Raw genomic sequence first — 22,565 nt, 5'->3', positions numbered from 1 at the left:
GGGGATTACAGGCATGAGCCACCATGCCTGGCCAAAATATGTAACTGTGAATAAAGGTACTCATATTTGTCAAATCTTTATGCCTTTATTCACTTTTCTTGCCTGCTGTACTGCCTAGAATCTCCAGATTATTGAACAGAAGTGGTGAGGGCAGACATCCTTGTATTGTTTCTAATCTTAGTGGGGGAAAGCATTCAATACTTCATAGTTAAGTTTGATGTTAAAAAATAGTTTCCTTCTATTCCTAGTTTGCTAAGATTTTTGTTATCATGAACTGATATTGAATTCTGTATGCATCTACTAAGACAGTCATGATTTTTCTCCTTCTGTCTGCTAATGGAGTGAATTACACTGATTTTTGTTTGTTTGGTTTTTTTTTTGAAACGGAGTCTCACTCTGTTGCCCAGGCTGGAGTGTAGTGGCGCAATCTCGGCTTACTGCAACCTCCGCCTCCCGGGTTCAAGCGATTCCCCTGCCTCAGCCTCCCGAGTAGCTGGGATTACAGGTGCCTGCCACCAGGCCTGGCTAATTTTTTGTATTTCTTAGTAGAGACGGAGTTTCACCATATTAGCAAGGATGGTCTCTATCTCCTGACCTCGTGATCCTCCTGCCTCGGCCTCCCAAAGTGCTGCAATTACAGGCATGAGCCACCATGCCTGGCCACTGATTTTTGTATGTTCAAATGCCTATGCATTCCTGGTATACCTGGTCATAATATATTGTCCTTCTATATTGCTGTATTCAATTTGCTAATATTTTGTTAAGGATTTGACACCTATTATAATTCATGATGGATACTGGCCTTTAAAGTTCTTTTCTTGTGATACTCTTGTTTGGTTTTACTATCAGGGTTATTGTGTCAGCCTTTAAAAATGAATTGGGACTCTTCCTCTATTTTCTGATAAGAGTTTGTGTAGAATTGGCACTATTTCTTCCTAAATTCTTGATAGAATTCACCAGTAAAGCCATTTGAACCTGAATTCTTTGTGGAAGGTTTTTGATAACAAATTTAATTTCCTTAATAGCTAAGGGAACATTCTGATTTATTTATTTATTTTCTTTCTTTCTTTCTTGAACATTCTGATTTCTTTTCTTTCTTTTTGAGTCTGGTTGTGTTGACCAGGCTAGAGTGCACTGGTGTGATCTCGGCTCACTGCACCCTCTGCCTCTCAGGTTCAAATGCTTCTCCCACCTCAGCCTCCTGAGTAGCTGAGACTACAGGTGTGTACCACCACACCCAGGTAATTTTTATATTTTTAGTAGAGATGGGGTTTCACCATGTTGCCCACACTGGTCTCGAACCTCTAGGCTCAAACGATCTGCCATCCTTGGCTTCCCAAAATGCTGGGATTACAGGCATGAGCCACCATTCCTGGCAGAACATTCTGATTTTCTATTTATTTTTTGTGTCAATTTTGGTAAATTGTGTTTAAGAAACTTTTTCATTTCATCTAAGTTGTTAAATTTATCGGCATAAAGTTTTTCATAATGTATTCCTTTACTGTCCTTTTGATTTCAGTAGGATTTGTAGTGACATTCCCTTTTTCATTTCTGATACTGGTAATTTATGTTTACCTTCCTCCTTATCGATCTCGTTAGGGGGTTATCAATTTTATAATATTTTTCAAAAAAAACTTCTAGTTTTATTAATGTTCTCTATTTTGTTTTCTATTTCATTGACTTCTGCTCTTAGCATTATTCTTTCCTGTCATCTATTTTCTTCAAGTTTAATTTATGTATCTTTTTCTAACAAACTCAGATCAGCTGTACATTTCATTTTTCAAGCAACATGAAGCTTGAGCTGAAGCTCAGAATGGTTTCAGAGGGATATGCTGACAGATACCTCCTAATTAATCATCTACACATTTTTCTAGAATTGTAAAGATAGGAAAAAGAGTTCACTGAAATTTGTCAAAGGGATAACAAACTCAGGAAGTGAAGAGAGCTTTGGAAGAAAGACATTTACAGCTGCTCATGAAATCAGAGCCAAGGAAAAACTTGGAAAGGGATTAACTTTTTATACAATTTGGCAAGCCCTGCAGCAGTATTATCTCATTAGGAACTGTAAAACATTGTTCAGCCTTGGGTCCTAAAACTATTTTTCTTTTCTTTTTAAAATTTTTTAAGAGATGGGGTCTCACTACATTGCCCAGGCTGGTCTCAAACTCCTGGGCTCAAGCTATCCTCCCGCCTCGACTTCCGAGTAGCTGAGATTACAAGTGTGAGCCACCGTGCCTGGCTTTCTAAAGCTATTTTTACAAAATAGTCATAAAACATGTCACTGTACCTTTTCTAAATTTGGGCTTTACTTTCGAGGGTTCCTCCTGGGATTTGCCTCCATCTTGAATGGGGAGTACCATGTAGCACATCAAATCAAGGACTTTTTCACATGTCATCTAAAGCAGAAAAGACCAAAAAGGAACTAACTTGAAGCTTTCTGAACTGAAATCAAATAAAGTACCAAAATATTTGCAGCATACAATCAGGCAATGTGTACATGGAGGTCTGTATTTCTACCTCTCCATGTGATCATTACCACTGCTCAATAGTGAATACAGAAAGAGTAAAGAATAAGACTCAAAGCTATGTACTAGACTTTAGAGGGAACACTAATCCATTCTTTGCTATTAAAAAAACAAAACTTAAAAATTAACCAAGCATTAAGTACTGAGGTGTTCAACAGCACAGCAGCAGCCAAAAGAAAGATGTCCCTGCCTGAAAGATACTGACTAACTCACTGCATAGAAAAACTAACAATAAAAAACGTAGCAGAGGTCTAAGGAGTATGATATAGAGCATAACTTAAAATGCAGGAGAAAATACACACAGGAGAAACTAGCAAGAAAAGCTTCAGGCAGGAAGGTTATCTTGACCTAAGCCTTAAAGAGAGGAAGGATTTGGAATGCAGAAAAGAGGCCTTTCAGGCAGGAGAGAAAGACATGGGGAAGGGCTATATGTGGGTTTAGGTGATTTACTTGAGGGCCAGAGGTTTGGTCTAGGACACAGATGAGACACTGGACGGATGCAGTGCTGGTGGAGAGGAGCCTCGAGTGCCTCTGTGCAGGCTGCCCTTGATCCAGACAGTCCGCATCACCACTCCCTCTCTATCTACTCAAATTCTCCTAACAACAATGAGATTCCATGCAATGAGCCTTTTATCTGTGTCAAGCAAACCCTTTTGTTCTCTATTTTCCAGAGGAGGAATTGGAGCTTTTTTTTTTTCTTCTTTTATGCAAAAGGCCAGAGACATCTCTGGGTCTCTGGGTAATTTTTTATTTATTTATTTTTGTACTTTAAGTTCTGGGATATATGTGCCGAACATGTAGATTTGTTACATATATGTGTGCCTTGGTGGTTTGCTGCACCTATCAACCCGTCATCTAGGTTTTAAGTGTTGCATGCCTTAGGTATTTGTCCTAATGCTCTCCCTCTCCTTGCCCCCGACCCCCTGACAGGCCCCAGTGTGTGATGTTCCCCTCCCTGTGTCCATGTGTTCTCACTGTTGAACTCCTGGAAGTGGGGATTTAAACCCATGCTTCCCGACCCTTTTCATGTTGTGGCACACCCTGAAAGTAATCTGTGTGTGGCTGCTCAGGGTTGGCAGCAATTGACCTTGGGTGGCCCCAGCAGCCCTAGGTCATGGCTGACTGCCCCAAAAGCTGCAGGATCCATATATTGGCACCTCTAGAACCCACCTATGCCCACAGGGTTGTGAAGCTCTAGTTTAGAGAGATGAGCAGCCTGGTAGTTGAAAACTTGAACTCTGGAGTTGGATAGGCCTGGGTGAGGTAACCTACCGATGTCACAGAGCTAGCCAGGACTTGTACTCCAGAGCTATGAGCTGCCATCCTTCGATGCCCATCTCCAGCCAGTCTTTTCTATCAATCTTTCCTTGAGTTGTCTTTGGACCCAACAAAGAAAACACCCTTCCCCGAATGCCTATTGTACCTATGACTGAGGACTATCAACTAATATTTGATTTTTTCATTGTCTTATACAAACACTTATACTTTTTTCCCTAACTCAAACCATGTGCCCCTGAATTCAGGGATCCCATATTCCCCACACCCTGCTTCTACTCCCCAGCCAACAGCGGGATTCAACACTGAGCACCAAGAAAACCAATACTTCAATTAAGTAGAATGATGAAAGCAGTATTTCAGAAAGCAACGACTATAATTTTATAGGGTTGGAAAAAGGGTTATAGGCCAAAAACTTAGTTAAAAGGCATGGATTAGGGTGGTGACAATAGAAATACAAGGTAATATAGCAAAGAGATTAGTATCACACTGGAAGAATCAAAAGGATTCGCTAGAGTAAGAGTCCATCAAGACTTGAAAGTTTTGTGTCTAAGGGCCAGTACTATGGTCTGAATGTCTACATTCCCACCAAAATTTGTATGTTGAAACCTAACCCCCAATGTGAGGGCATCAGGAGGGACAGCCTTTGGGAGGTGAGTAGATGATGAGAGCAAAACCCTCATGAATGGGATTCGTGCCCTTATCAGAGCGACTCTACAGTGCTCTCTTGTCCCTTCTATGATCCAGGAAGCAGGACCTCACCAGACACTGAATCTGCTGATGCCTTCACCTTGGACTTCCCAGCCTCCAGAACTGTGAGGAATGAATTCCTATTGTTTACAAGCCTCCCACTTTATGGTATTTGGTTATAGCAACCCAAGCAGACAAAGACAGCCAGAGAACTAAGGACACTTACATCTGCACATATTGAGTCTGGGCTAAAGATGGGAAGTCAGGAATCAGGTCAGTCTGACACTGCCCATAGGCCTAATAGTGATGTACTCAGAGGTTGGAACTAAGCCCTCAAAGGAAATGAGTCTGTCTTGTTTAAGTTAGACAAGTCTGTCTTGTTTAGTAGTTTATATTCCCTACTACAATGAAGTTAGTATGCAGTATAGCTAATTCTACGTGAGATATATATGTTGGTGTGAGTAAATACGTGCTGCCTTTTAAGTTCTTAAAAGGAATTAATTAAAACTTAGAGTTAAGTAACTGATGGATAATTATACAAATAATGGTGGAAAAGCATTTTCAATTTTGAATGCTTTACACATTCTCCAATTGTTCCTTTCTAAAGATCATAATGACAAATTAGTAATCATATTTCAAAGTTCAAGTTAAAAAACATTTAGGGATTTTAATCACAAAGTGATCAACAACATATAGAGGGTGAGAAGAAATCAGTTTGTGTTATGCTGTGGCCTTGAGTTTATACAGTCCTTGCACACACAACAACACGGTTATCATTTTAACTGAATTCAAACACTTATTGTACTGTGGTAGGTGTCATGAGAATTCAAAGATAAAAACATAGTCCCCACCCTGTAGTAGGAAGGGCTTAAAACCTCCTGGAGGAAACACACCCATTTATAAATCTGCCCCTATTGGGTATTATCACCATTTTTTTTTTTTTTTGAGACAGAGTCTGGCTCTGTCACCCAGGCTGGAGTGCAGTGGCGCAATCTTGGCTCACTGCAACCTCCACCTCCCAGGTTCAAGTGATTCTCCTTCCTCAGCCTCCCAAGTAGTTGGGATTACAGGTGCCCACCACCACACCCAGCTCATTTTTGTATTTTAATAGAGATGGGGTTTCACCATGTTGGCCAGGATGGTCTTAAACTCCTGACCTCAGGCGATGTGCTGGCCTCAGCCTCCCAAAGTCCTGGGATTGTAGGCATGAGCCACCACACCCGGGCGTGTTATTACCATTTAAAGAGAGAATCTGAAGTTTGAGTAAGCTAAATATAAATCTCCATTTCCCACTTAATAATGGCCTTGTGTTTCCAAGTACAACAGAAGAGACAAGAGTGTAATAATAATAAAAAGAAAAATAATAATAAAAATAAAAATCCTCCAACAGATGGAACAATGAACAAGAAATGTAAAAAGTACTGATGCCTTATTTCAGGGAAGCTGTAGTAAAGAGAAAATTACGTAAAACAAAATCATTGTGATGTTCACTAGCAGATTAAGTAATAAATCTAGGCAGAAAGATCAAATTGAAACAAACGTGCACTGAATGAAAAGCCACGCTAGGGAAAGGAGAAAGGCCAGGTGGCCCTGTGCACCTGCGGCAGGCATGTATGTGTGCAGTACTCACTCTGTACTCCCCTAGCGCAAAGTGGCACGTCGCCAGCTGGATGAGTGCCCTCTGATGCTCCAGGGTCCCCTGCCCTGTGATCTGTGGCTGAGAAATGGATCCCTGGAGAGCTGCTAAGTGATGCAGGCTGGCTATCGCCTTTTTATATTGACCCTAAGAAAGATAGAATAGCAAGGAGGGGAAAAACATCGCTGTTAAAAAAAGAAATTTAAAAAATACTGTTCCAGGGTTCATGAAGCAACGAGCAAGCAACTATACAAAGACGGTAGCTTGGTTTGATCATCTGAGGAAGAAACGGAGAATTGGCAATAGAATCAAATCAACTTAATTAAAGCCAGGTGGGAGTTCTTTCTGGCGGTACTTTATAAGGATGAAGATTTTTCTTTCTGGTCTTAGGTCTCGAGACTAAAGAAAATAACCAGGCCCTGTGATCCAGCACATTTGGATATAACATTTCTTTAGAAATATTTTACTACAAGCACCACTTCTCCTTTATGAAGGATGGAAGCAGCAACCTGCCCATTCCAACACCACCTCATTCGTGAATTATCGACTATCTCCATTCTAGGTCTAAGATGCTGGAGAACAGTACAGCCAGGCAGACTCCACCAGCAGAGAGAGGAGGGTGAGAAGTAATCCTCTTTTACCGAAAAGTAAACATCTTACTTTTACAGAGAGGTGTGATTGGATGTACCAAAAGTAACACAGAAGGTACAGGCTTGTCATTTTGGAGTTTTTGTTTTGTTTTGTTTTTGAGACAAGGTCTCACTGTCACCCAGGCTGGGGTGCAGTGGTGCTATCATGGTTCAGTGCAGTCTTGACTTCCTGGGCTCAAGTGATCCTCCCGCCTCAGCCTCCTGAGTAGCTGGAACTATAGGCCCATGCCACCACACTTGGCTAAGTTTTTTATTTTGTAGAGACGGGGTCTCACTATGCTGCCAGGGCTAGTCTCGAACTCCTGGGCTCAAGCAATCCTCCCATCTCGGCCTCCCAAAGTGCTGGGATTACAGGCGTAAGCCACAACACCCGGCTGATAGTTACTTTGAAAGGAAAATGGACCATACCCCCTCAGCCACTGAAAACAGAACAGGTGTCAGGAGGCAGTGGACTAGCCCAAGAGGGAACATGACACATTCTGCATAGGAAAGCTGGTTTGCCGCCATAGCCATGCTGTACAGACACAGGTACCTAAAATATATGTAATACTCTACCTGATAGATGATCATATCAGTGAGGAAGATTCTTAACCAAAGCCAAGTATCCGTCTTCCAGGCCAAGCAAATCCTTGTAAATTCTGAGTAAGAATTCAAGAACAAATTTACCAAATATATGCAGCAAAGAAGCAGAAAACAAACTAACAAATCCAGTAAGAGAGAAGAGAGACAACCTACCAAAAATGTATAGTAATTTTGACTTTGATTTCTAACACACTGCTCTAGAATTTCAAGTAGAGAAGAAACATACAACACTTATCAGTAATATACAAGCAATATTTTGTAGATGCTGTCAACTTACTGAGCACATACCAGGTGCCAAGAACTGTTTAAAGTGCTTTTCATGTATTTCCTCATTTATCTTTTAAGCCACTTTGCTTTCCCCAAAACAAGGTCCCATTTTATTTTTATTTTATCTTATTTTTAGAGACATTCTCCCTGTCACCCAGGCTGGCAGTACAGTGGCCCTAACATGGGCCACTGCAGCCTCAACCTTCCGGGCTCAAGCAGTCCTCCTACCTCAGCTTCCTGAATAGCTGGCACTACAGACACATGCCATCGCTCTCGGCTAAGTTTTGTTTTTGTTTTTGTTTTTTTATAGAGACGGGGTTTTGCCATATTGCCCAGGTTAGTCTCTAACTCCTGAGCTCAATGATCCACCTGCCTCAGCTTCCCAAAGCACTGGGATTACAGGCATGAGCCATCTTGCCTGGCCCATTTTATTTTGACCTAATTAAAATAACAAACATACAATGACACTAAAAGGTTTTATTCATTTTTTAAAAAATCAATTTCTAACTAAAGGAAAGATCCCCTCCAAAATTGTCACATATGTGTTCACAATCCCAAATGTAACAAAGAGAAACTGAACGGTGCTGAATTTACTTAGAAAAGATGACACAGCACATCTGGCCAAAGGCTCTGTATGACACATGACTGCAGCCAGGGGATGAATGTCCACGGGCTAAAAGTAAAATAAGGGGCCCCGATTCCAAAGTGTAGTAAGAATACCTTAGTTAGCAAACAGCTAGTGATTTCTAAGCAATGTCAAAATACCCAGTATACTCAAAGGAAAATAGGCTTCCTATAGTTTTTGGATTTTGAGTTTTTCACACAATGGAGTTAATGCAGATAAAAACAGAAATATGGCTGGGCACGGTGGCTCACGCCTGTAATCCCAGCACTTTGGGAGGCCGAGGTGGGTGGATCATGTGGTCAGGAGTTCAAGACCAGCCTGATCAACACGATGAAACCCCGTCTCTACTAAAAATACAAAAAGTTAGCCGGGCATGGTGGCACGTGCCTGTAGTCCCAGCTACGAGGAAGGCTGAGGCAGGAGAACTGTTTGAACCCAGGAGGTGACCGTTGCAGTGAGCCAAGATAACACCATTGTACTCCGGCCTGGGTGAAAAAGAGTGAGACTCCGTCTCAAAACAAGGAAAAAAAAATGCATGACTACTGTAATCAACTTAATTTGCCGTAAGTGACCTGACATTTCAAGTAGCGTAATGATTTTATATAAAACATCAAACAGCACCAATGACATGCGCTTTCTTACCTTTGTCAAGGAATTCTAGGGAATAGAGCAACTCCCAGCTCTCCCTGGCCAATTTAAAGCTTTCTAACACTTCAATGGAGTTAGCAAGTTCGGCTTTATTGACTACAATGTGACGATTTCTTCCTTTCGCCGAACAGTCTTCATCGTCTGAACTCTGCTTAAAGAATGTGGAGAACATGGTTAATTCAGTTATAAATATAGTCGTATATGGAAACATATTGCTGCCAGTTTTGCCCATATGAATTTTATATCAAAGGATACCACATACATACAATTTTTTTGAATTTAACAATTTAGCTTTGAAAATTAATTTTTTTTTTGTCTTTATACTCTCACACGTTCCATTTTTACTTCTAAAATTGAGTGAATTTTTTTTCTGATGTTAAATTCTTATGTTTGCTTATGGTGGTTTTAGAGCAAAGTTTAAAAATATCAATTTTATGAAAGTCAAAATTTAGATTTTTACATTGAGAGACACAGCTTAAACAGCACCTGTTTATAGTTTACTTTTTTTTCTAATATGTGACATGATTTAATTGGCTTCCAAATAATGGTTTGGCATGTACTGGGATAAAATTAAAGCCTGGGGCCGGGCGTGGCAGCTTATGCCTATATTCCCAGCACTTCAGGAGGCCGAGGAGGACAGATCACTTAAGGCCAGGAGTTTGAGACCAGCCTGGCCAACATGGCGAAACCCAGTCTCTATTAAAAATACAAAGTCAGCCGGGCATGGTGGCACGTGCCTGTAATCCTAGCTACTCAGGAGGTTGAGACATAAGAATTTCTTAAGCCCGGGAGGCAGAGGTTGCAGTGAGCAGAGACTGCACCACTGCACTCCAGCCTGGGCAACAGAGCAAGACTCTGTCTCAACAACAACAAAATTAAAGCCTGCGTCCTCTAAGAAATAATGTCAGAGAATAACTGTTAGTTATCTTTGGTTCACTGCGCATGACTCCCCTGCACTGGTCACCCCTCTCTCGCTCTCCTCCCCCAGTGCAAGGTCCTGGTCAGAAAGTACATTTGTCTGCACTTACCTAGTAAAGCCCTCTGTATTTTACAATACACATTTCTACTTTTCTTGCTCTTCATCTCAAGTAATATAAAGCCCACAGAAAAGAGAAGGCTACAGAGAAAGGCAATTATTGGAAATACCTCTGGGTAGAGTCAGATGTTTTGCCAAAAAAAAAATGTAAAGGTAAAAACAGCTCCACTGAATTTTATTTTGCTAAGAATTTTCTCAATCTTTTATTCCACCTAGGTCATTTTACTGATTTAATAACCCAAATGAAATTCTTCCTGCAGATCTTTACTCCACTAAGATCATTTAAAAATATGTGCAACTACATGTATACATATGTAACAAACCTGCACGTTGTGCACATGTACCCTAGAACTTAAAGTATAATAATGATAAAAGAAAACCTAAAAAATAAATAAATAAATAAAAATATGTGCAACTACTGTCACTAAAAGCTCCAATCCTCAAGCTCATCTCAGGTAAGGTGGGCAGGAAGCTGTCAGCACCTCCCTCCACTGCCCACCTTCCTTTCCACTTTCTGAGCTTGGTATCTTCCTGCTAGTCCCTGTTCTTGGTGACTTTTCCCTACCCCACTGTTCTGCTGCATGTTCTTATCCTCCCTAAGTAATGTTTTTGCATTGGGAAAAACACACCTTTTCCAATCAAAACCTATCTACCAGGCCAGGTGTAGTGGCTCACCCCTGTAATCCCAGCAATTTTGGAGGCCAAGGTGGGAGGATTGCATGAACCCAGGAATTCAAGAACAGAGTGGGCAACATAGAAAGACCTTGTCTCCACCAAAAAAAAAAAAAAACCACAACCGTATCTGCCAGGTACTGTTTCATCAGGGGCCTGTTCTTTGCCAAGTAATGGCAACCTAATAACATACACGAACACACATGGCGCGTCTGCTAGTGCTGCAGCTTACAGAAAACATTCCTGCCTCAACACAAGATCAGGAATTTATGAAAGGACCCCAGATGTGGTGGGACTAGTGTAAGTTCCAAATGTTTTTACATTTAAAGAAACTGATTTTGAAATGTGCAAGTACACTCTGAAGCAATGAGAGCGTGCTCTGAAGCAAGAATGCACCAGGTGGGGGACAGATGCCCACAGGAGAGGCCTGTCCCAGCACCAGCCATTTATGACGTCACATGAGTCTGTGATGTCAGCTGGCTGGAGAACTGATGTGGGCCACCCCCCAACTCCAGTTGTGGGTTACCACCAGGGGCCAGTGTGATCAGATATCCTAATTACAAAAAGGAAGTCAGAAATCTGGATTGTTATGAGAAATGCTAGGTTTCTATTTTATTTTTTTATTTTTTATAGACGGGGTCTCCCTCTGTTGCTCGGGCTGGAGGGTGGTGGTGTGGTCATCACTCACTGGAACCTTGAATTCCTGAGCTCAAGGGATCTTCTCATCTCAGCCTCTGAAGCAGTTGGGATGATAGGTGCACGCCACCAGCCAGCTAGTTTTTTTTTTCATTTTTTATAGAGACGGAGTCTCACTATATTGCCCAGGTGGGTCTTAAACTCCTGGGCTGGTGATCCTCCTCTTTTGGCCCCCAAAGTGCTGGGATTACAGGCATGAGCCACTGCACCCAGCCTGGTTTCTAATTTTTAAATACTAGGTTATTTAAACAAACAAAACACTGTGAGCAAAGCAAGATATATGTGAGCTGAGCTCATGGGCCTTTAAGGTCTGGACCTGCATCAGGTTGGGGCAGACTCAGGGATAGAATGATCATCAGGACAAAATCAGTTAAGACCATGAAAACAAAAATGGATGGAAATTCCGCATTGGGTAGAAGGCCAGGTTATGACAACAGAGCTTGCTAGATGAGTGCTTGACAGGCAAAAAAAACCAGAAGGAAGAACAGCTGGGCCAGGTTTAAACAGCCATCCCATAGCCTGGACACCAAACCCAGGAGGAATCAATGAGAATTCCCTCCTTCACCAGATGCTCACCACACACCTGCTCCAGCCCAGGCACTACTCAGATGCCCAGGGTATGGTAGAGGACGAGGCAGAGAAAATGCTAGGCCCCACGGAGCTTGTACTCTAGTGAAGGAGGGACAGAGACAGTAAACCAGTCAGTGAATAAACAAGAAAAAACAGACAGCAAGGAGGATGCCGCAGAGAATTAAAAAAGAGGAATAAAAAGAGAGAACCGGACAGCTGCTTCAGATGGGTGTTCAGGAGAAGCCTCAGAGGGAGACTCGTTTGGGCTGGGACCAAGTGACAAGGACCTAGCCGGGCAGAGATCCAAGGGAAAAGCACTGTAACCACAGAGCACAGCCTCAACGGGCAGAGGCTGGGAGGCAGGGACAGGCTCGGGGTACTGCCTGGTCAGGTTAGAGGACTGACGATTCTTCACATTCTCGGGCTTCTTGCATCTTTGTGCACACTTTTCCCTCTCAACAAAATCTACCTCCCAATTCCAGCTGACAAAACCCTTCGCCTTTCAGCACTGATTTCAAATGTTGACCTCCTTCATGAAATCTTTTCCGCATCTGCCCATAGGCTGTTCCTGCTGCCCTGCCCACCTCAGAGCTTTCCATTCCGAGGCCAGTACCCCACACTGCACCCTGCTCTAGAGGTCCAATGCCATTTTGCTTTTGTTGTTTAAACTGAGTCGATGCCATTCAGTCAAAACATGTATAAGGAACATATACCATGGGTTCTCCACCTCATCACTGACCTTTTGGGGGGTCCTGTACACTGTGAAGTGCTCAGCAGCAACCCTGGCCCCTCCCCACCAAGCTGTAACAACCAAAAATGTCTCCAGATGTTGCCAAATGTCCCCTGAGGGCAAATCACCTCCAGTGGAGAACCACTGACTTAGTAATTATTAATATATCATACAATTTAAAAACCCAGGCTTTATCGATTTAGCTCCAAAGCCATATTTTACAAAGATTCATCTCTAGCAAAGCGTCCCATCCAATCTGTTAGTAAGTATATTTGAAAGCCTTACCATGGTTTTTTCTCTTCCTTCAGCTAGTTTCCTCTTTTTATGGATGTGTTTATTACGATCAATTTCTACATCACCATACACATTCGATACATCTTCAAGAAGAACCAGTGGAACTTGGCTCGGGGCATTAGGACCTAAGGACGGGGAAAAACACCAACACTTACCAGTACAGCAAGGAGGCCAGGCGCGGTGGCTCATGCCTGCAATCCCAGCCCTTTGGGAGGCTGAGGCAGGAGGATTGCCTGAGCTCAGGAGTTCAAAACCAGCCTGGGCAACATGGCGAAACCCCATCTCTACTAAAAATACAAAACATTAGCCGGGCACGGTGGCATGCGCCTGTTAATCCCGGCTACTCGGGAGGCTGAGGCAGGAGAATTGCTTGAACCCGGGAGGCGGAGGTTGCAGTGAGCCGAGATCACGCCACTGCACTCCAGCCTGGGCGACAGAGCGAGACTTAAAAAATAAATTAAATTAAAAAAAATTTTAAAATGCAGCTAGGAAAAGAATTCTTAAAATAAGGGAGAAGCTTACTCAACTGTCATGAGAAACGTCATTAAAAATACGTTCAGTGTGATCTCAATTAGGTAAACAAACAAGTATATGCACATAGAAAGAAAAGACTGTACAGATATATACCAAATTGTTAAAGATTCCCTGTCAGTAATAGAATACAAGTGACGGTTCCTTCTTTGTATTTGTTATGTATCTGCAAATTTTTTATAATGATCATGAGTCATTAAAGTACCATAAAAAGACTACCAAATTATACTTACATTATGGTTACAAATTCCAAACAAAATCTAAATATATGTAATATTATAAGGCAATACGTAAAAATGACCGCTGTATTATACTGGAAGGATTGTGGGTTATTTCACTCTTATTTCTATTTTTCAGATTTTCTACAGTATATTTATGCATATACTCTCTATATATAAAATGGATATTTTACTAAATAAATCTTTGCCTATTGTGATGTCTTCATGAAATCTACTTAAATATGTTGTTACATCTGCTGTTTTTTTCTTTTTTTTTTCTTTGAGATGGAGTTTTGCTCTGTCACCCAGGCTGGAGTGCAAGGTGCGACCTCAGCTCACTACAGCCTCTGCCTCCCGGGTTCAGGCGATTCTCCTGCCTCAGCTTCCCAAGTAGCTGGGATTACAGGTGCCTACAATCATGCCCAGCTAATATTTGTATTTTTAGTAGAGATGGGGTTTTACCATATTGGCCAGGCTGGTCTCAAACTCCTGACCTCAAGTGATTCACCGGCCTCACCTGCCAAAGTGCTGGGATTACAGGCGTGAGCCACAGCGCCCAGCCTGCTGTTATTTTCAACATAGTGGCATTTGATATCTCTTTTTAGTTGTGCAGTACCATTACGCCCTTTGATATAGAAACTTTTAATGAAATATACTTACATAAAAACTACCAATTAAGCCAAACTAAACAAAACTAAATCGCCAACTATAAAAAGGACTGGTACCGCCCCACAGTTATTCGGATCCAGCAATACTGGATAAACACTTTCGTCTTCCTTACCATCCCCACAGTATGAACTGGCTTTTTGGACACTCTAAAATTTGTAAACCAACCTTGGAAGAGAGATGGCTGTATGCTGTTGACATACTGGAATGCATTCTTAAAGAAGACCAGCATGGTGGAATACACCACTTGGTTTTTATATTTTGCATGTGCTTCACTATCAAAGTTGTTCATGTATCTGCAGAGATCCTTCATTCTATGCAAAATATCTCCATAGCTTCTAAAAAGGAAGGAATGATGAAACTTATTCGATTACTCTGGGCTGGTCAGCAAGAAGTCTAAAGAAAAGCTCTGGTGGTACCATTACATGTACCAAATGTTGCCCTAGGCATGTAAAACTATTCTTTATTGTCCAATATAAATGGTAACTTTTCCCTTCTGAATTAGGGTGGTGATCAAGATTTCATGACACAAACATGCTAAGTAGCTTCTCTTTTCTCTGAATTAGCTAGGAGACGTTCAAACACAACATCGTCTTAAGAGTTCATATTTCAGTTAGAAATCGGTTTTTCTTTTTTTTTTCTTTTTTGGAGACAGGGTCTCACTCTGTCGCCCAGGCTGGAGTGCAGTGGTGTGATCTGGGCTCATCGTAGCCTCCACCTCCTGGGTTCAAGTGATTTTCTCACCTCAGCCTCCCGAGTAGCTGGGACTACAGGCACGCATCACCTCGCCTGGCTAATTTTTGTATTTTTAGTAGAGATGGGGTTTCACCATGTTGGCCAGGCTGGTCTCGAACTCCTGACCTCAAGTGATCTGCCCACCTCAGCCTCCCAAAGCACTGGGATTACAGGTGTGAGCCATTGTGCCCAGCCAGAAATGTTTTGATAAAATGAGAAACCATCCTCTTTTGCATTAAGTATTGAGTGTCACAAAATTTGCCCAAAAACTATACCTACGCATTACACAGATTTAAAAAGCATGATTTTGTTTTTATAAGGATCCAAAAGAATCAATAGGCAATTCTGGAAATAAGCTATTTATTACCGTCTTCCTTTATCCATCTGCCATTCACATCTCATTCCAACAACATTCAAAATCTTAAACAACCTCTCCCAAGGGTCCACGATCTGGGATGATTTTTCCGTCAGCCCTTCTATTATGTACTTCTGAGAGCTACGTTTGCTAGGTGACATTAAATCAGATGTATCCTGGGCGCCTGAGATGTAAGAAAAAAGTAGCCTACAATTAACATTATGACTTACTGTTGACATGGTACCTGATAAAGAAAGTCTGACTCCCCATGAAAATGCACAGAGCACAGAATTCCAACACATTTATGTTTTGCTCAAGGACCGACAACAGGCCACTGGTATAAGCAAGAAGTAATTTCCACTACTTCATCATGGTACATGTGTAATGTTCCATGCAATAACATTACAGCTCAGCCAGAAGACTGTTTTGATCAAGGGGTGGCATTGCTTCCAGAAAAGCCTCATCTTTTAACTCTAGTATTTTTTTTCTAGATACCATCTTTTGAAACACTCCCAAACTGGTAAGTATCCAGAGGAGAATAATCAGAACACTGAGGGGTTTCTGAATTTTGCAATATTACTAAAGCCTATTTAAATAAAAGTACAGGGTATTCCTACTTACCTTGATGCTGATTTTCTATTTGAGTAGACCTAGTGACATAATTGATATAAAATTCAGCTGCTTTGTTCAAGTACTTATATAATAAATTGGCAGGTAATCGAACATCATGGTTGTTAATTATTAGAGGAAGGACATCACAAACTGTTGGAGGAGAAAAAGAAGAAATAAATTAATTAGGTTGTCTACCCTAGAGTTCCGATAAATACAAAAGCTTTCAGAGTTCATTTGATGTAGTATCTAAAATATATAGGGGGAAAAATCCCTTATGACTCATGTATTCAACATGTGCTGTGCAGAGAGACACCAGTGGCTGGAGTCAGGGAGGAAACACAGACACTTTTATGCTGTGGGTGAGGGTCCAGTTCTTCCATTGAATTCAGATGTTTGTTTATTATTATGCTTCATACTTACATATACAGCTATGCATATTCTTTCAGAGGTATCAAATCTTACATAACAAAAGTTTAGAAGTTGTTTAAAATGCTTTTTTTTTTTTGAGACAGAGTCTCGCTCAGTCACCAGGTTGGAGTAGAGTGGCGCGATCTCGGCTTACTGCAACCTCCGCCTCCCAGGTTCAAGCGACTCTCCTGCCTCAACCTCCGCAGTAGCTGGGACTACAAGCATGCGCCACCATGCCCAGCTAATTTTTGTATTTTTAGTAGAGACAGGGTTTCACCATGTTGGCCAGGATGGTCTCGATCTCTTGACGTCGTGATCCACCCACCTTGGCCTCCCTAAGTGCTAGGATTACAGGCATGAGCCACCGCACCCAGCTAAAATGCTTCTAAATTAAAAAAAAAAAAAAAAAGAACTTAAATGCCATAACACATAAAGCTCCTTTGCATTTCATATATGAGCTTATCCCTGAACCAACACTTACCCCAGCATATTAATTTACCATAGAAGTAATAGAGAATACAATTTTCCTTACCAAATAATTTTCTAAAGCAGTTCACTGGAGATTCTTGTTCTTCAATAGTTTCAGCCTCTAATAGTGCCTCCCCAAGGCCAACCTATTTCAAAACAAAATTACTCATTTAAATGTGTTACAGCATAAGTTGTCAGAACTATATGAAGTAATGGGGTATTTTTTTTACTTATCACAGTTTGCATAATCAAACTTATCTGAGAAACAAATAATCACATTTTAAAGGCTGGAAAATAAAAGAATGCACCAGCCACACACCCTAGAAGGCCAAATTCACCGGAACATCTGACCACTCTGTCTTGGTTATTCTCTTCATAATTAGCAAAATTCTAATTAACGATGAACAAGAATTAACAAAATGTCTATAGAAATGTAAAGGAAGCAATGGAACTGGAGTTCAAATGATAATACAGAGGTAGAGAGATTTTCTAAGAAATAAAGAAACTAAGGTTATTCTCTACATGAAGATGTATCAATATAGACAAAACGTATCACGTTCAAGATAAGTTCTGAGGTGTAGCCAGTCATACAGTCTGGTGGAGAATGGACAGAAAGGTCAGAGTTTTAAGGCTACCTTTCCATTACCAATGCCTTAGCATAGTAGACGGTCCCTTACCCAAATCCACCAAGACGTTGGTATCAACTTCCTTGTGACCACACAGGGATGCACCACAGGAGTGGAAAAGTGCGAAAGATTACATCACACGGAAGGTGAAAGGTCAGAGTTATGACCAGAAAGTATGCTGGGCTGAACAGTGCCCCCCCAAATTCATATCCCCGCAGAACCTCAGAATGTGACCTCATAGACATCTTACCTTTTATTTTTAAAAAAGTATCTTTGTAGAGATAATTAATTAAGATGAGGTCATAGTGGATTAGAAAGGCCCTCAATCCAATGACTAGTGTCCTTATAACATGGCCATGTACACACACCTGTAATCCCAGCTACTCAGGAGGCTGTGGCATGAGAATTGGTAGAACCCAGGAGGCAGAGGATGCAGTGAGCCGAGATCATGCCACTGCACTGCTGCCTGGGCAACGGAGGAAGACTCTACCTCAAAAAACAACAACAAAAAAGGCCATGTAAAGACAAAGGCACAAAAGAAAGATCATGTGGTGATGGAGCAGAAATTGGAGGAGTGATGAAGCTGCCTGCCAGGGAATGCCAAAGATTGCTGACAACCATCAGAAGCCAGGGAGAGGTAAAGAAAGATTCTTCCCCAGAACCTTCAGAGGGAAAGTGGCTCTGCCAACACCTGACTTTTAGACTTCTAGCTTCCAGAATTGTGAGAGTCCTTCTGTTGTTTTAAGCTACCCAGTTTGTAGTACTTTGTTATGGCAACCCTAGGAGACTAACACAAGCAGGTATGGAAATGATTAACCAGGGCCAGACGCCAGAAAATGGCATGGGAAAGAATAAGCCGCAGAGTATGAACGAATGGAGTGAATGGTTTGAAACCTGACACCTCACTGGCTATGGGAAGTTACTAAAACACAAAATGCTCAGTTTCGTCATCTGTAAAGTGGGATACTATTTACTTCAGGGGATTTAGGAAGATAGGAGATACCTAGCACTTTCCCATGCCTGCCAATAGCACTCGATAATTATTACAGATGAAGGGAAGGGGCAGGAATAGAATGAAAATAGTCTCCATAGGGCAGAAGCACAGGAAAAACGCATCTGTTAAGACTATAAACTCTACGCTAAATTCAAAAGCACATTGTAGAATACAACGGAAAAAGATTACTTTTTACCATATGGATTGCAATAAACAGTACTGTCAGAGCTTGGTGATTTTCCTGATAAAACAGCTTCTCCTGGAAACTTATAAAATTTGGTGAAAAGAATGTCCTTTTAGCTTTACTAACAAAGAACCTTCTATTTCAGTTCAATCTTAACCAGTACTCTTCAGAAACTTCTGCTTTGTAGCTCCTCACCATACCGATGAATCTGTTGATGACCCATTGTATTTTATATTAAAAGAAGGGGAAGAATCAAATCTCACCCCATGCTGCACCACCGTTTCAGGGAAGCGCCTCAAAAGTAGAAGCAACATTTCTGATCGTTCTAACGTGTTGAAGCATTGTTCCGTGACCTTTAGTAACATTTCACACTGGACCCGACCAGGAAGAGTTTCAAATAAACCTGTACGAAACATATTTCACTTTTAAAAGTTTCTTGCGGACAGAAAAGATTGCAGCAACAGTGCTGAGTAAGGCATTTTCATGTACAGAACAGTAAACACTACATGTGAAATCAATGCAATTAAGTTTCACCTACAACCTGGCAGACTTTTGGAGCCAATAGTATCTGGCACAGGATGTTTGCTGAATAATGGTAAAATATTTGGAAGACTGATCAAAATCAAAAAACAATGAGTATGTGAATGGTCACAAGAATGCCTGTTGCAGATTGAGATAGAGAGCATGTGCTTGTTGAACTTCAAATGACCTATGCATCTACTTGCTATTTTATCTAGAGTTTGAAATCTTTGATTGACTACAGCAACATACAGAAGTTTAAAGAGAAAGCTTCTAAATTACTAAAAGCTTCTCTCCTGTTTTGTGGAGAGCTGGTTAATCTATAGCTGCTATCTGGTTATCGTAAAACCTGTTAAAAATATATACAATTAATTCCTCGTCTCACTGATAAATCCATATCCTTTAAAGAAGCTTAAAGGGTTCTAAGCAAGTCAAGGAACCGAGTGACATTATTATAGACTTTGGTTGCCAAGAATAAAACATACATATGGTTACCAATACCCCAGGTGTGACTTTTTTGTGTGTGAAATTACTATATATGATTTGGTATTCCCGAAATGGTAACTTATACACCATTATTCTTACTTCTTAAAAATTGGGTTTGTTTGTCCTGTGAATCGTTCCTTAATGCTGATGTAATAATGCTGATTTCTCTCCACACCACCGGCTGGTCTGGGAAATTCACAAACCTATTTTTAAAATAAATACATTAAATTAAAATGTCAAAGTCTATACAGTATCCAAAAGAAAAAACGTTAGCATTTGGTGAAAAAGTTTCCTTTATTCCAAGTGAATGCTTAGACGTGCCAAAACAAACCAAAATAAAAATGTAAAAATAAGAATTACTTGATTTATAAAAATGAGAGTACTCACATAAGTCTTTAGTGGGTTTTATAGGTGAAAAGACAAGTAACCATAACATAGAAAGAGCTTCTAAAAGTCAACAAGAATAAAACAAACTATTTGAAAGAAAAAATAGGCAAAGGCAAATCACAGAATACACACAGCCAAAGAGAACAGTTGAAACAATACTGAATCTTATTAACAGTATGAGTAGTACAAATTTTTTTTTAAAATAGCAAGATACCATTTTCTCCTATCACAGTGACAAGAACTAAAAAGAGACTAATAATATCCAGTGTTGGGAAGGGTATGGGAAAACACACTCTTTATACACCATTGGTGGTAATGTAGACTGGGATCGCACATTTTGGAGAGTAATTTCATAGCGTATCAAATTTTCAAATGTGCATAAACTTTGACTATGAAAATGTCTTAGAATCTATTCCACAGAAAAACACCAAAATATGACTACAAAATTGTTGACACACTGAATATAATTTCAAATAATTTAAATCTATTTAAATGTCTACCAAGAAGAGAGTGGCTACGAAATACTACACAGGCATGAAAAGGAATGAAGTGGATCTCTACATACTGATATGGGAAGGGGTCCATGAGAGTGAGTAAAGGAAACATGCTGCAGGGCAAAGGTAGTATGGTCTTCTCACTTTTGTAACCCCTTCCCCCCCAAAACCTTATTTATGTATTATGCATACATGTATAGATATACTGCCTACAAAACTTAACTCTGGTTCAGTTTAGGATGCACTTTCACTTTTTGTTCTCTATAACAAGTAGTGTTTGAATTTTTGTAATGAGCACATATTATTTCTAGAATAAATTATGAAACAGAAGTTTTAACAAGGATAAAACATAAGAATAATAATTAAACTCTTCTGCAAAAGCCATGTCAGCAATTTATGGCAGGCCTGGACTCCTTACTAGGTTTGCTTTAGGTATCGAAGATATAGATGAACTTGAAGATCTTCCCCCAACTCCCACTTCTGCAGAGAGAAACAAAACCTCATGGAGAGATTCAGTGCAGTAAAAGTGATGTCAAGCGTCCCACTCACATGTCGTACAGCAGCCTCCCGGCGGTGGCGGTCCGCTCTGCATTCCGCTCGATGGTGTACATCTCATACTGCAACACACATCAGGCACCCTGGTCACTCACCCCTGCCCAGAAGGCTCTCAGCTCATCCAGCATCGCTCGTTGGCCCTCCCGCAGGAAGGGAGGGCCTGAGAGTGAAGCTCCGCCTGGTGACACAGCGCCACATACATGGCAGACTTGCCATTGGGCTTAGAGTGTGACCCTGGGGTTCACCTGCAATCTCAGGCACCCAGGATTAAGTAGGATAATATTTCCAAAGTCGCAGGCCCTGAACAAACTGCTGCCATTATGATGAATGAAGGAGCGAATGGCCTTTTGCTAGTGGCGATCATGTGCTGTCTAGGCCAGATGGCACGCTGAGCCCCAGGGACCTAAGCACACCCGACCTCAAGCGGGATCGGCCGTCTGTCTCTCAAGTGCTGGGGAGAGGGCTCCTGGAAGGTGTAGGAGCAAGGCGGGTGAAAAGTGTAGGAGCAAGGTGTAGGATGGGAGGGGAGAGAGGAGGGGGTGGGAGGGGAGAAAGCAGGGGGCCGGGCAGGAGGCGGCAGCCCCCAGGCAGGCGCAGCTCTGGGCCAGGGCAGCCCGGGCGACGGGAGCGCGCACCTCCACGCAGAGCGGCCGCATGCACAGCCGGGACCTCACCTGGATGTTAAAGTCTGCCGGGTAGAGGCTGCGGGCCGTGATCAGCCACGCCTTGGCTGCCCACAGGTCTTGCGGCACCAACTCCCGGGCTCGCTGCACCAGGAACTCGCAGTCCCCCTGGGCAGACATGACCCGAGCGCTCTCCAGCCGCCAGCCCGAAGCGGCCGGAACGTCCGGCTCTGGACTCTCAGCCGCCACGGCAGCCACCGCCGCCGCCACCGCGGGGGAGGCTACTACGCATGTCTGGAGGCGCACGGAGGCTGGCAGAGTGGATCGGGAAAGCTTTTCCGGGTTTTGCGAGCAGTCTCCTCCCCTTGGCTCCTCGTTACCGCCCGGTCCCCTCCTCTTCTGAGAAGCCAGAGCAGTTGAACCGCTTCCAGGTCACCTCGAAAATGCGGAGAAGTGGATTTTCATTCCTGCGGGCTGCAGCGTGACCCTGGTGAAGTCAGGGAGCATGCGCGGGAGCGGGCAGGCGCCAGGCCTCTTCGCCATTTCCATCCTCTCTGGGTATTGCTCAGTTTGTCGGGGGCGGGGGCGGGGGCGGAGGCGGGGGCGGGGAGACGGGCGGTCCCGGGGAATGGGCGGTCCCTGGGCGTCCCCCCGGCGTGGAAGGTTGGGAAGAAGTTTGAGAGGAACAGCAGAGGGTCGGGGAGGCGGCGGGAAGCACTCTCCACCCGGGCCGGCCTGAAACACCTTCCCCGGGGGCCGCTGCCTGCGACTCACTCCCCGGGCTTCGATTTACGCGAAAACTCCTGGG

At 42.2% G+C, this 22,565-nt stretch overlaps 1 protein-coding gene across 5 annotated transcripts in view; it reads right to left on the bottom strand.

Moving 5' to 3' along the window:
- INTS10 (integrator complex subunit 10) overlaps positions 1-22,324 on the bottom strand; it is a 34,938-nt gene extending 12,614 nt beyond the window's left edge. The window contains exons 1-13 of one of the 5 annotated variants that reach the window (XM_063607128.1): positions 21,809-22,324; positions 21,129-21,196; positions 19,798-19,901; positions 18,957-19,096; positions 16,954-17,035; positions 16,023-16,163; positions 15,414-15,585; positions 14,480-14,649; positions 12,888-13,021; positions 8,893-9,049; positions 7,332-7,414; positions 6,121-6,273; positions 2,288-2,396 (exon numbers count right to left, since the gene is read on the bottom strand). In XM_063607128.1, the coding sequence (XP_063463198.1) occupies positions 2,288-2,396; positions 6,121-6,273; positions 7,332-7,414; positions 8,893-9,049; positions 12,888-13,021; positions 14,480-14,649; positions 15,414-15,585; positions 16,023-16,163; positions 16,954-17,035; positions 18,957-19,096; positions 19,798-19,901; positions 21,129-21,196; positions 21,809-21,937 (1,642 nt within the window). In that variant the 5' untranslated portion in view covers positions 21,938-22,324. Of the gene's footprint in view, positions 1-2,287; positions 2,397-6,120; positions 6,274-7,331; positions 7,415-8,892; positions 9,050-12,887; positions 13,022-14,479; positions 14,650-15,413; positions 15,586-16,022; positions 16,164-16,953; positions 17,036-18,956; positions 19,097-19,797; positions 19,902-20,997; positions 21,197-21,808 lie in introns of all 5 variants that reach the window. The other 4 variants (XM_003823627.7, XM_063607129.1, XM_008977286.6 and 1 more) reach the window with 4 other exon arrangements.
- Between the last annotated feature and the right edge of the window lie 241 nt (positions 22,325-22,565).

The sequence above is a fragment of the Pan paniscus genome, chromosome 7 (assembly GCF_029289425.2).
Source record: "Pan paniscus chromosome 7, NHGRI_mPanPan1-v2.0_pri, whole genome shotgun sequence".
Classification (NCBI taxonomy): Eukaryota; Metazoa; Chordata; class Mammalia; order Primates; family Hominidae; genus Pan; species Pan paniscus.
Note: the sequence above shows the minus strand (reverse complement) of the source record. Positions and strands in the feature narration are given on the sequence as shown.